The sequence below is a fragment of the Schistocerca serialis genome, chromosome 2 (genome assembly GCF_023864345.2).
Source record: "Schistocerca serialis cubense isolate TAMUIC-IGC-003099 chromosome 2, iqSchSeri2.2, whole genome shotgun sequence".
Taxonomy (NCBI): Eukaryota; Metazoa; Arthropoda; class Insecta; order Orthoptera; family Acrididae; genus Schistocerca; species Schistocerca serialis.
In genome coordinates this window covers 350162762-350176807 of record NC_064639.1, presented here as the reverse complement: position 1 = coordinate 350176807, position 14046 = coordinate 350162762, and the positions used below count along the sequence as shown (strand labels likewise).

At 39.5% G+C, this 14046-nt stretch overlaps 1 protein-coding gene across 1 annotated transcript; it reads left to right on the top strand.

The window, feature by feature from the left end:
* The first annotated feature begins 1169 nt into the window (after positions 1-1169).
* Positions 1170-3387, top strand: LOC126455974 (uncharacterized). The gene is made up of 3 exons (XM_050091731.1): positions 1170-1294; positions 2541-2743; positions 2831-3387. The coding sequence occupies exons 1-3, from the start codon at positions 1170-1172 to the stop codon at positions 3385-3387; spliced, it is 885 nt and encodes a 294-aa protein (XP_049947688.1).
* The last annotated feature ends 10659 nt before the right edge of the window (positions 3388-14046 follow it).

Below are 14046 nucleotides of genomic sequence, written 5' to 3'. Positions count from 1 at the left end.
CTTAAGGGGACATTTTCGGATTATTATCCCTTATTAATATTTGATCTCTCCTGAATAATTTGATGCATTATTTGTCAAAAAATTCCAATTGGAAGCGTAGTTTCTATCATTTCAAAGTTAATAGTGCGTGTGTAACATTATCTGGTCGTTCTGCACTGACTTGCCTAAGTATCTCTATCTGTTGAACTATTCAATCTAGAAGACTGTGGTTTTCACCTATTTATTCCTTGAAATCATGTTAATGTTTGTGTTAAGAGGTTGGATGCACTGTGTAAACAGAAATGGCAGTATAGCACATGCATTTTGTTTATTTACTTTGTGGTTGTCATGTTTCATAAGTTTTGAACTGAAAACATAGTGGTTTGGTGTGTTATTATATGCTCTTATACCTCTTTTCAACATGACAAAAAGAAAGGGTTGTTTTAAGAAGCGACATTTCCATGGAAATCAGCATATCACAAAATCTGTGTTGATCTTGAAATAGATTTTTCACAGACCCATGATAAGAATACATCTACTAGTGCTTCAAAGAGGAAACTTGGAGACCATGAGGATTTATTTATTGGCAAATATCAAAATAGTTTAGGTTATGTTATTTTAGATTTGAGTGTGTTAGGACAAGTTTTGCAAGAATCTGTGTCATGTAAGGTTTGTGGTGGGCAAATTAGCATCTCTGAGGACTCATCTGCAAGGACTGGACTGGCTAACAAACCTGATATTCAGTGCAAATTCTGCAGGCTCTCGACATCATTTTGGACTTCTAAAAAGTGCAAGAATGACTTGTTTGAGAGCAATGTTAGGGTACGTTAATGCTGCCTTCTCGCAACTGGCAGCTCGCTGCTGGCACACGGCACCTTGCTACTTGCCGGCAGTCTTGTTGCATGTACGCTGCAGGTACCTTGCTGCTCGCCGTGTGTATTCATCCTTCAGCTATTACATTACAGGAAAGTGCACAACTACAGTGGCATCAAGCATAAAACGTGTTCTCCACATCATCTGATGACAGTGACAGTGATTCGTTTGCTACAAAAATGTGGTTGTTGGAATGGAGAAGGAAGAGGAAATATGGAGTGCACCCTTTGAATGCTGAACGTCCTCACTACAGATACTTTCACAAATATTACCAACAGCTCAAAATCTATCCAGATCGCTTTTTCAGACATTTACGAATGTCGCAAGAAACCTTCCAGTACATTCTAAATCTCATCGAACCAGGAATAGCTAAACAGATGAAGATTCAGCCCAACATTGTTAATGCAATTTCTGTGGAGGAACACCTGGCACTCACTCTGAGGTAATATTCTTCAGATTTTATTTATGTCTACTTTATGTACTACATCTGCCATCTGCTTAGGGTTGTCCTAATAGTAAAATTTATAACTTAGATGTAACTATAACTTTAAAAAATATTACACCCAATTATTAATGATAGATCCTATACAATATTTTTCTGTTGCATGATTTTGAATTACAGGGATATGAAAGACTAACAAGATAGCTACAAATAAAAACAATAATAAATACATTTCTGATAGTTTTATTTTATTTTAACCAATTCTAACTACATTTCAAATTTGCTTTATAATGTGACAAGGTTTATTTAGTCCCCTTTTTAAGCTCAGTTGTAATGCGGGTCCATGACATTCACAAAACTTACTTCCGCTTCACTTGGGCGATCGTAGTCTGTACCACCAGTTATCTTCTCGCCTGGGCTTGATGTTTGTACATCATTAACTGTGCAATGTTGGTTACTAAGTGCTGTTCCTGGTGCAAATCTGATGGATCCATTCTCAGTGCTAATATTTGAAGTAGATGGATGAATATGTATATACCATTGCGAAGCTTCATCGTATCCTCTGTAACTTCGATCTGAAGATCCATATACTCTTTCCATAAGTAGTTTCTGCACATCTATTCTGAACGACATTTTGTCAAAAGGAGTCATGCGTCTCGCGTGAGGAAGAAGAGACATGAAGAAAGCTACATCTTCATCTTTTTTTCTGATAACAGCGACTCTTTTTCCTTGCACATACGCAACTTCTCTTTTTCAATTTCTATCAACTGAATTGCAATTGGGTCTACAGGTCATGGTCTCTTCCTATAGCCCCTATGTTCAGCAGGTGTAGAGTTTGGTGGTGTCTCAGTGTGATCAGAAGACACTGGGGAAAGTGGTGATGCTAAAGATGTTGTTGGTTAGCTATGAGCTATAACAGCATACTTGCTGTTGTGTTCAATTCCCACTAGTCACTCTAGGTTCAAAATTATCTCATAAGAACATCATAGCCTCAAAATACAGCCAGTGTACTGGAGCCGTCTGAGCAGCACCGCCTGAGGTGTGTCTAGGAAGCGTGTTCAGCCTTTCTTTGAACTGCTGTGGAAGACTTTTCCATTTTTTCTTAACATCACAGACTACTGAAATAAGAGGAAAAATATCTTTGCCAAAACATTAAAGAATAACCAATTCCATTAAGTACACAATGTAGTTACATAAATACACAGTGGAAAGTAACACACCTTTTTTTTTTTTTTTTTAATTTCAGGTTCTTGGCAGCAGGGAACTCATATGCAACTCTAGCAGGAGAGTTTAGAGCAGGAATAACTACTGTTTCTCAAATTGTAAAACAGGTTTTATCAGTGTTGTGGCAAACACTACAACCATTGCATATGAAGCCACCAATGGAAGAAGAATTCAGAGAAACAGCTGAAATGTTTTACAAGAAGTGGGGGTTTCCAAATTGTCTAGGTCCTGTTGATGGGGAGCATATATGAACTGTAAGCCCTAAATGGTCTGGTTATATGTTTTTCAATTATAAAAAATACTTTTCAATAGTTCTGCAGGCTGTGTGTGATACAGACTGTAAATTTACTTTTATTGAAGTTGGAGCATTTGGAAAACAAAGTGACGGAGGCACTTTCAGGATGTCTGTTTTGTACGATAAAATGGTGAAAGGCGTGCTTCACATTCCTGAAGACGACTTTCTACCAGGTACTGCTGTTAAAGCCCCCTTTGTCTTCATAGTAGATGAAGTGTACCCCCTTCTCAGACACCTGATGAAACCTTTTGCCAGGAGAAATCTTGATTGCTCGAATGAAAAGTTCAACAAAGTTCTTTCACGAACTAGAAAAACTGTTGAATTTGCCTTTGGAATTGTGGCTGCAAAGTGGCAATTACTAAACAAACCAATTGAAATGAAAGTAGAGACTGCAGAACTGATTGTGAAAGCTGTTTGCGTTTTACATAACATGATTGTGGACAAAGAGAATGTACTGAACAATGTGGAGTACAGAGACGTACTTCCTGTAGTTCAGCCATCAAGAAGAAACAATGCAGCTCCTGCTGAAGCTATTGATATAAGGAATCTGTTTAAGTGTTTCTTTAATGAATAAAATATTGTGTAATGCAACAGACAATATGCTGCTTATGTTTTACATAAATAAGTAATCTGTTTGAGTGTTCGTTTAATGAAGAAAGTATTGTGTAGTGAAATTAAATTGAAATGCAACTTACATGTTCCATATTTTATTGCAACTTCTTTCCAAAGTTTATCCAGTATGAAATGGTTGTGATGATCTGCATGCCAGTGGTCCAAGATGGCGTTCCATTCAAAAACAGCTGAAATAATCATTTGCTTCAAATCTTCGCTCATTGTTTGTGGCCTGTACAGAAACTGCATCCAACAAACAAAATTGTGCACGATGGGACACGAAAGTACCACATGCGCAACAAGCAGACAAACAGTGCTCTGCTAGAGTGACCTTGAAGCAGCCAATCACAGTACAAGTTTCAGGCCAGACGGCGATGGTCGTAGCGTGAAACACAAACCAGCTTGATATCATCGCTTGGCAAGGATCGCAGTGAGTAGTGAGCAGCGAGCGGTGCGAGCTACGATGGTGCACGCTAAATGGGGTGATAAGATCCTGTGGGTTTGATTCATCATCGCCGTGCCGTGCCGGCAAGCAGCAAGGTGGCAGCATAAACGTGCCCTTAGATTCCTGTATGGAATGAGGTGCATTGGGAAAGGATTGACTGCAGCTGAAGTATTATGTGCAATGCTGAACTTGCCAAACCCACCAACCAGATCAAGTAAGTACACAGAAGTAATTGGTGAATGTGTCAAATCTGTTGCTGCTGCTTCTATGAAAGCTGCTGCTAAATAAGCAGTAGAATTAAATAACACAACAGTCTTATCTGTGGCAGTTGATGGCACATGGCAGAAGAGAGGTCACACATCAAAAAATGCAGTTGCAACTGTCACTAGTGTTGACACAGGTAAAGTTTTAGACGTTGAAGTGCTAACTAAATGCTGTCATCAGTGTAAATCAGTTGATGAAACAAGTGAAAGCCATAAAACAAATTGTGCTAAGAATTATGAGGGAACTAGTGGGGGTATGGAGGCTACTGCAGTTGTTTCTATGTTCAGACACACAACAGGAGAGAGGTGTGTGTTAGACTGAGTACTTGGGGGATGGTGATTCAGAAGCTTACAAATCAGTAGTGGAAAGCCAACCTTATGGTAATAAGCAGATTGTTAAGATTGAATGTGTGGGCCACATTCAAAAATGGATGGGAATACATCTCCGAAAATTGAAGCAGACAAAAGGAAAAGAGAAGTTATCAGATGGAAAGACTCTAAATGGTAAAGGAAGACTTACAGACAAAAACATTGATGAACTCCAGCATTATTATGGAATGGCAATAAGAAACAATACACATGACCTACAGGTGATGAAACGAGCAGAGTGGGCTACATTCTTCCACAAATCTTCCACTGATGATACACCTATACATGGTCTTTGTCCACCTGGTGCTGATTCATGGTGCTAGTACCGCAAAGCTCAGGCAGCGGGTAGCGAGGAACAATTTAGGCACAAAAATAGCATACCATCTGCAGTGATGGAAGCTATTGAACCAATATATACAGAATGAGCTCATCCTGACCTTCTTTCCAAATGCCTCCATGGTCGAACACAAAACCCAAATGAGTCTTTCAATAATGTAATTTGGACCAGCATACCAAAAAATGTCTTTGTAGGAAGGAGAACTCTATGCTTGGGTGTTTGTGATGCTGTAATAACGTTTAATGATGGTATAAAGGGAAGAATTGGGTTCTAGAGGAACTTGGTATCACTCCAGGTGCCAACGCACTGCAAGCCTTTCAGTGAATGGATCGACTTAGGATCATGAAAGCCCAGCGTGCAGCAGAGGAAATGAGTAAAGAAGCAAGAGGCAGGAAAAGAAGGAAGCTTCTAGGTTTGCAGGATAGTCAAGAACAGGATCCAGATAATGCTGATTATGGGCCTAGCTGTTTCTAGAAGCTGGCATGCCTCCATGTGGAAGTTAATATCAAATAAAATGTTTGAACTTGATTTGCCGGAAATGACATTTTTAAAATTATTTGACCCATTAATGAATATTACAGATACATATATCTAATTTTACACTATGTTACCACTTAGTATACTGCAGCTACTGAACCTCCCAAAACATCTCTACCTCTAATGGTTTTTTACTTATGGAAGAAAAAGTGGACTTATTTCTCTGTATATTTTGATTCTGGTTCAGTAATCTGAAAAAGAGTGATACTATACATCCCAAAAATTTCAGATCTCTGTCTATCACAGGTTCTGAGATAATGTGTCATCAATATTGCAAATTTAACACTGAGGGTATAGGACGTACGTACTCCCCTTAAGTAAGTATGTGAATCAGTCCCATGGATCACCAAAGGCTGCCCATGTCTGATATAAATGAAAGATCCACAGAGAGAAAATGAAACATATACATAATCATTTTCCAAAAAGAATAGTAATGGTCCAAGACAAATCATGTCATGCTAATTTGAAATCATAAACATATTTAAAAACCATATAACATATCTATGTAGTGGAAACACAGTGTCCCTAACAGCAAAATACCTAATAATCAGTTGATAACTAAATACTACTTCTTAGATAGAAATCTCAAAGCAGGACTGCAGTTTTTGAACAACCACAGTATGTACTAAAGTGCACTCCTGGAAATTGAAGTAAGAACACCGTGAATTCATTGTCCCAGGAAGGGGAAACTTTATTGACACATTCCTGGGGTCAGATACATCACATGATCACACTGACAGAACCACAGGCACATAGACACAGGCAACAGAGCATGCACAATGTCGGCACTAGTACAGTGTATATCCACCTTTCGCAGCAATGCAGGCTGCTATTCTCCCATGGAGACGATCGTAGAGATGCTGGATGTAGTCCTGTGGAACGGCTTGCCATGCCATTTCCACCTGGCGCCTCAGTTGGACCAGCGTTTGTGCTGGACGTGCAGACCGCGTGAGACGACGCTTCATCCAGTCCCAAACATGCTCAATGGGGGACAGATCCGGAGATCTTGCTGGCCAGGGTAGTTGACTTACACCTTCTAGAGCACGTTGGGTGGCACGGGATACATGCGGACGTGCATTGTCCTGTTGGAACAGCAAGTTCCCTTGCCGGTCTAGGAATGGTAGAACGATGGGTTCGATGACGGTTTGGATGTACCGTGCACTATTCAGTGTCCCCTCAATGATCACCAGTGGTGTACGGCCAGTGTAGGAGATCGCTCCCCACACCATGATGCCGGGTGTTGGCCCTGTGTGCCTCGGTCGTATGCAGTCCTGATTGTGGCGCTCACCTGCACGGCGCCAAACACGCATACGACCATCATTGGCACCAAGGCAGAAGCGACTCTCATCGCTGAAGACGACACGTCTCCATTCGTCCCTCCATTCACGCCTGTCGCGACACCACTGGAGGCGGGCTGCACGATGTTGGGGCGTGAGCGGAAGACGGCCTAACGGTGTGCGGGACCGTAGCCCAGCTTCATGGAGACGGTTGCGAATGGTCCTCGCCGATACCCCAGGAGCAACAGTGTCCCTAATTTGCTGGGATGTGGCGGTGCGGTCCCCTACGGCACTGCATAGGATCCTACGGTCTTGGCGTGCATCCGTGCGTCGCTGCGGTCCGGTCCCAGGTCGACGGGCACGTGCACCTTCCGCCGACCACTGGCGACAACATCGATGTACTGTGGAGACCTCACGCCCCACGTGTTGAGCAATTCGGCGGTACGTCCACCCGGCCTCCCGCATGCCCACTATACGCCCTCGCTCAAAGTCTGTCAACTGCACATACGGTTCACGTCCACGCTGTTGCGGCATGCTACCAGTGTTAAAGACTGCGATGGAGCTCCGTATGCCACGGCAAACTGGCTGACACTGACGGCGGCGGTGCACAAATGCTGCGCAGCTAGCGCCATTCGACGGCCAACACCGCGGTTCCTGGTGTGTCCGCTGTGCCGTGCATGTGATCATTGCTTGTACAGCCCTCTCGCAGTGTCCGGAGGAAGTATGGTGGGTCTGACACACCGGTGTCAATGTGTTCTTTTTTCCATTTCCAGGAGTGTATGTGATACCTGCGATTAGATTACTGTAAAATGTTTCTAAAATACTTTTCAACCATTTCCATGACAATTTTACAAAAGATGATTCTAACAAATTATGAGTGTATTCCTCAACCTCAGTTAACCAATAACAAACCCTAATGATCACTGACATATCAAGGGCATTTCACATGAAAATCATATGTAATTAGCAAAGCACATAAACAAAGTAAACTTTGTACATTACACATAACAGCGAAATAAACAAGTCTTTCAGAAACAACATTAAGTCAGATTATAAGAATGACTGGAAAGAGTTGTACACACATTTACAGAATTTACAGGGTTAAAAAAAGCTTTTGATAATAACTGGAATATGCTCTTTGAAATTCTGAATTGTGAATTTAATTTAATTGTGTTTTATTCATTTCATGACATATGTTTACAATTCATTTGGTTTGCGTAGAGGAGACATGTCAAAAATTTATAATACAGTTAGAATGATTTTTACATTAATAAATAATAGCACTACAATAAATAATAACACTATAGGGATGTTTCGTGGAACATGTAACACATTGTGTACAGCTCAAATTTCCAGTCTGCCCTGCATGAATTCATCCACTGAGTAATAACACTTCTGTGTCAGTACCTCATGTAGCTTTCTTTTAAGTGAACCTAAATTCATCTGCATCAACTTGTTCCCTTTTAATTTATTACAAATTTTCATTCCCATACATTGAGATCCCTGGGTCTACAGTCTGAGGTTATGGGTGGGGAGTATAAATTTTTCTTGGTTTCTAGTATCATGTGTGTTGTAATGGTGACCGGAATGGTCGCGGGATAGTAGTGACGGAAACGCGGTGGGACACGTGGAGTGGCCCGCGAACACCAACACAACGGGAGAGGACGGACACAACCAACATAGGACGTTACGACACAACAAGAACAGACAACAGAGTAACAAACCAAACAAGACAACCACGTCCACTGGAATAGAAACATGATAGTAAATACACTGTCTGAGGTGATACGTCCTGAGACACACGCAACGTTAGACTGCTGGCTGAACGCGAGCCAGGCGCTTAAGTATGCTATCGGGGGTGCTGCTATTGGCTGCTGGGACCACGTGTTCCACGGTGGTGCACTCACACTAAAAGCAGGCCAGGAGGCGCGTGCCACCACAACTTACGGCACGATGGTGCAGAGACCTCTATGGGTCTTCGACGTCCATGACGTCTGGTGCGGATTCAAATTCTGCAGCACGTGGTACCAGAATGTGAATGGACAAAATGGTTTCCCTCAAATAATTCGTGTCTGGTGTGCAGAAATATAATAATCTCATATATGTATAAGGATGGCAAAGTTAATATGTTAAGTTTTCTAAATAATGGTTAGCATGGTTCTTTGTGATTTGCAGTGCACATACTTTGAATGATTTTTTTCTGTATTTTTAGTATCCATGCTATGATTGTCAAGTTACCCCAAAAAACAATACCATACCTAATAATGGATTTGAAGTAGCTTGTATACACTACTTTTTTGTGTGTCCATGTCACTTGCAGTTGATAATATTTGCAAATGCAGAGCTGCTCAATTTGTTTGCTAGCTATTCAATGGGTGCCAGCCAGCTCCAATTTTTCTCTACATTTAAACCTAAGAATTTGACTGAGTCAACTTCTCCTATATCTTGGTTATTGTGTACAATCTTAATCTGCTCACAGTTTGGCTGTTTGCTTTTGAACTGTATCATGTTAGTCTTAGATATGTTTAGATTCAACCCAATTAGCTTAAACCAAGTTTCTAAGGGTACTGATGGTACTGATCACAGATTTGGGAATTTTTTCTGAATCCTGATCTTCAAATAAGACAGAACTGATAAGGAACTGATATTTAATGGTAAGTCATTAACACAGAATAGAAATAGGACTGGGCCTAATATGGAGACTTGTGGAACACACTGAGATTATCTTTTCCAGTCAGAAAAATAATATGCGCCATTTGAAGAGAATCTAACTCTTTGCTTTCTGTTTGATAAGTAGGGTTTAAGCCATTGTAGGGCACTGCTGCTAATGCCATACTTCCCAAGTTTGTAAACAAGTAATGCATGGTTTACAGAATCAAACGCCTTTGTGAGATTGCAGAAAATTCGTACTATCTTATTTCTCTATTTTTATGACCTACCAAGTATCTATGAATATCTTACTGAATATTTTTGAGCCCAACCTATTCAGATGTAGACCATAGTCAAAGTAGACATGTTACTTTACTTTATTTGTTATTTTATTGCTGCAGAGTCTAGGTGGAAATGTTTCATTAAAGACCCCAAGAAAACTATTTAGGAATTTCTCAAAGTTTTCATCACTTGAGTTACAATGGTCAAAAGGCCATGTTTTCTCTTTTAGCTTCTCACTAAATGTTAGCATGTTTTCTTTGCTAAAGTTCCTTGTTTTGTTCCTTGTTTTGTTTCTTAGTTCCTGCTCATATGAGTTCTCATACATGAAATGTTCCTGTTTGTCTGTGGCAGCTCAATGAACAATGCACAATAATCTGAAATACCTAGATCTAGACAAAATTTATACACATCTTCACATACATAATTAGTTAGAACATTGTCAATACATGTTGCTGATTGCCCATTGTCTCTGGTAGATTCAAAGAAATTCAGTTTGAAACCATATTTCTTTACCAAGTCAGTGAATCTTGAAGTGTAGCTACTATCATATGTGATAATATTAAAATCAACAGCTAATACCTTTTTTCTTTTTTTCTCTACAAAGGTCGTCTAGCATAATTTGAAGCTTAGATAAGAATAGTTCTGTTGTTGACGTCCCTGGAATTCTGTATATTGAGATTATTATAACATTTGTTAGTGAGTCCACTATTTCTAGACAACAGCTCTCAAACACACATTCTTCATTTAAGTAATTAAAACAGTTTCTGGTCTCATATTTTATATCACTATGTAGATATTGTCTCATAATTTATATCACTACGCAGAAGTATACTGAGCCTCCATGTGACTTGTTTTTTCTACAAAAGCTACTTGCTAATCTGAAATTCCTTTTTTTGTTTACAATTTTGTCTCCTCAGTAAAACAGTGCTCATTTAAACAAACAAACTTCAATATTTTCACATTCTGACGGAATGATTTCCAATTCATCTATTTTGGAGCTTTTATTGTTTGAAGCATCAGTGTTTAAAACATTTATATTCCAGTGGATAACATATCTACTTTGACTATTAGTTAAGGGCTTCAGCGTATTTCTCACCAGATAATGGTTTGGTTTTGTCTTTCTTAATGCTACACAACTTTTTTCACCCCCATCACTACTTATCAGTTTCCCTTATTTTTTATGACCTACCAAGTATCTATGAACATCTTACTGAATATTTTTGGGCCCAACCTATTCAGATGTAGACCATCTTTGGCAAGAGACTTTGCACTTAGAAATTTCTTGGGATCAATGAAAACGACTCCTTGTTTATTGGACTGTTCTTTAATATTGCTGTTTATTCTCTGCACATATCTGTCAGTCACCGATCTCCTGAACACAGTGGCACTTATTATTATTCTAGAATTTGAGTAGAGTCTTCTGGCCATTCAGATGAAGTTCCTTATGTGATTTACAATTTCTTCCTCACTGTTGTTTTGAAGCAAATTTGTTCCCACATCGATAAAAACACCTTTTGGATTTCTGTTACGCTTGTGTGCTGTGTTGTTTAGGTGTGTATGCAATTGATGTGTCCTGATTCCTGGTCGAAAGTCAATTTCAGAGTTTGGAAGGAGTATGTTTTTCAACAATGAGTCACCTATAATAAAGAATTCACTTTCTATCTTATTATAATGCTTCTTTCTATTTTGTACATTACACTGGTCCACTTATATTTGTTTGGTTCTTCCGTATCTTCAGTTTCTTTTTCTTTCATAATGGCGGCTGCATTTTTTCATGGTTTGTCAGTTGGATCACTCCACGTATTTGCCAAAGTAGGTCCATCTAACAGTGCAGATAAAATACAGGGAGTTAAAGATCACCTACAAGATGTATAGAAACCAGACTGCAGTTATAACAGTCTCAGAACATGAAAGGAAGACAGTCATTAAAAATAGAGTGAGACTGTTACAATTTTATTCCCATGTTATTCAATCAGTGCAAAGAGCAAACAGTAAAGAAAACCAAGGCAAAGTTTCGCAAAGGAATTCAGGTTCAGGGAGAAGAAATAAAACTTCAAAGTTTGTCAATGACATTGTAATTCTATCAGTTATGGTGCAGGCCACTCAGAGAGAGAGAGAAGGTGTGTGTGCGTGTGTGTGTGTGTGTGTGTGTGTGTGTGTGTGTGTGTGTGTAGAGCTGTGTCAAATCAGTCTTTGAACTGAAGACCACACCAATGTGTGTTCATTTCAAGTAGTTTTGCTAACCTTTGCACGGCAGAATTGCAGATCAACTGAAGGTAAGATTGAATTTAATTTTTAGTGTGAGGAAGTTTGTATTTTTGGAGTTGCAATATTAAACAGAGAATTGTGTACTACTTTGTAAGGAAAGCCAAATTCTGAACTGCATTCTACAATTTTTACTCATATTGCAATCATGTTGTAGCTTTTGGGTTTTTGGTGGAAGTAATTGTAGTAGATTATCAATGTAGGTCTTACTGACAATATTCCCTAGCAGATCACTCACCAGAGGATCTTCTGTCCCAGGCGTCGGACTTTGTCTCTTCTGCAGGTGTTTCATAGCCTACTAAGAAATTGGTTTACAAAAGGGACAATAGGGAAGCTACAGACAATGAAAGTTGGGGTAATATGGCGAAACATACATTTAGAATTCAACACACAAATCCAGACGTAGCCCTATCGCAAGCATTCATAAATTGTTACACGCAGAACGTAGCCGCTGGGCAAGCATACTTGCTGTAGGACAAGTTGAAAGTACATAAGATCACTCACAAACCTGTCTTCAGTATGAAGACCAGTCCCCAGAAAGGGCACAGAAATGCAATAGCGGATATCACTATAAACAGAGAAACTAACCGTGGGTCACACTAATAGCAAAAGGGGTCAGCCAAAACAGCTTACTACCCTACATGCCAGTCTGCTGCACTACTGTCTAGTGGTACAGATGTATCACTAATGCACTCAGAACCACTGTAATTATGGAGTGCTTCAGAAACACCACAATTCGTTTCCGAATGACTAAACCTATGCAGTTCCCAAGGCAATGGGAAGCACTAGCCATTAAACGGTGGTACCTGCCATACACTGAACTTTGCAGTGTTGACTCCTCTAGAAACTGCAATGGAATGGGGCTGGAGATCTGCTTTCAAGGTGATGAAAGGTTTGGTCACTGCGTTACAGTGCACCAAGAGGTATGTGAAAAAGTATTCATAGCTAACCTAACAAGGATGAGAGGTGGAATCATTCCTGCTATTCTGGCCACCTGGAGTGTATAGCGTCCCCAGTGCCATATTACGAAAAGACTTTAAATTATTTATAAAGAAGACATTCATAATTTGTAAGAGATTTTTTTTCATGTAGCCGTAAAATAATAATTTCTCTGTGTAGGTTTAGATTGCAAAGAAATAATTTATGACAGAATGATCTAAAGAGACGACAAGTTACACTCTTTTGTTAATTTTTTTTAGTCGACCTTACTTCTTCTCTTGTCTTTATTGTGTACGTACAACATCTTGCGAGTGCTGGCAAATGTAAGCATATTTGTATGAGTTAAGCATATAATATACCGATTTAATATTATTGTGCACTTTTAATTTGTAAGAGGTGATCCTGATTTCATGTCCGCCTTCCTTGAATTAACCTGCATTCAAGTAATTTACAGCTCAACAATCGCAGCGGCCGATGCAGCCAATGACGCCATTACGTGGCGATATTAACTTATGAAAAATTAGCGGAAGCGGAAAACTCGCCCGCTATTAGCATAATATTAATTTTTCTCCACAGCCGCACGAAGTTGCAGAAATACTTAGCTTTAAGATTCTTATTTTCAGTACCATAGCTGAGAGCCAGAGCCAGGACTCCGACTACAATACAATGGTCAACGGAGGTAAGAAAAATACTCTCGCGTGTGTGTGGGCCACAATTGTAATTAATAACTAAAGATCTTTTGCTTTAACGTCAACTGACTAGCCGAGGAAATTTATATGAAAAGTTTATTACATTGTTCAACTTAAATATCATTTTTATTAAGGCCCACCACGTAAGTCGGCAACAATCAAAAATAATAATAACAATAATAATATATATATTAAATTACGACGACCGACGGACGCGAGATTGGCGCCGCAACTTTGGGGCCCGATTAATATGATTCTATTGTAATGAATGTAATTATGTATGTGTCTAATTGTTGTAAAATATTAATGCTTGTATGAATTCTTTTACATGTACAACAACAAAACCACACCCTGAGGAGATCTGGAGAGGAAAAAGTGTAGAAAAGAAAAAGGATTGCGAGAAAGAAAAATAAGTAAGGTAAGGCCTATTGTGCAAGCATCCTGTGTAGCTCTGCGCGGAATATCGAACCCATGTGCACATGAGATACCTTCGGTGTTTTGTGTATTTATGTGTTCATTTTTGGAGGGATAATTATTCGTTTTGTGTATTTATGTGTTTATTTTTGGAG

Excerpts from the sequence above, each read along its gene's own strand:
- LOC126455974 (XM_050091731.1), top strand. The coding sequence starts at position 1,170 with ATGTCGCAAGAAACCTTCCAGTACATTCTAAATCTCATCGAACCAGGA. Across the intron at positions 1,295-2,540 it reads CACCTGGCACTCACTCTGAG|GTTCTTGGCAGCAGGGAACT; the intron begins GTAATATTCTTC and ends TTTTAATTTCAG. Across the intron at positions 2,744-2,830 it reads GGGGTTTCCAAATTGTCTAG|TTCTGCAGGCTGTGTGTGAT; the intron begins GTCCTGTTGATG and ends ACTTTTCAATAG.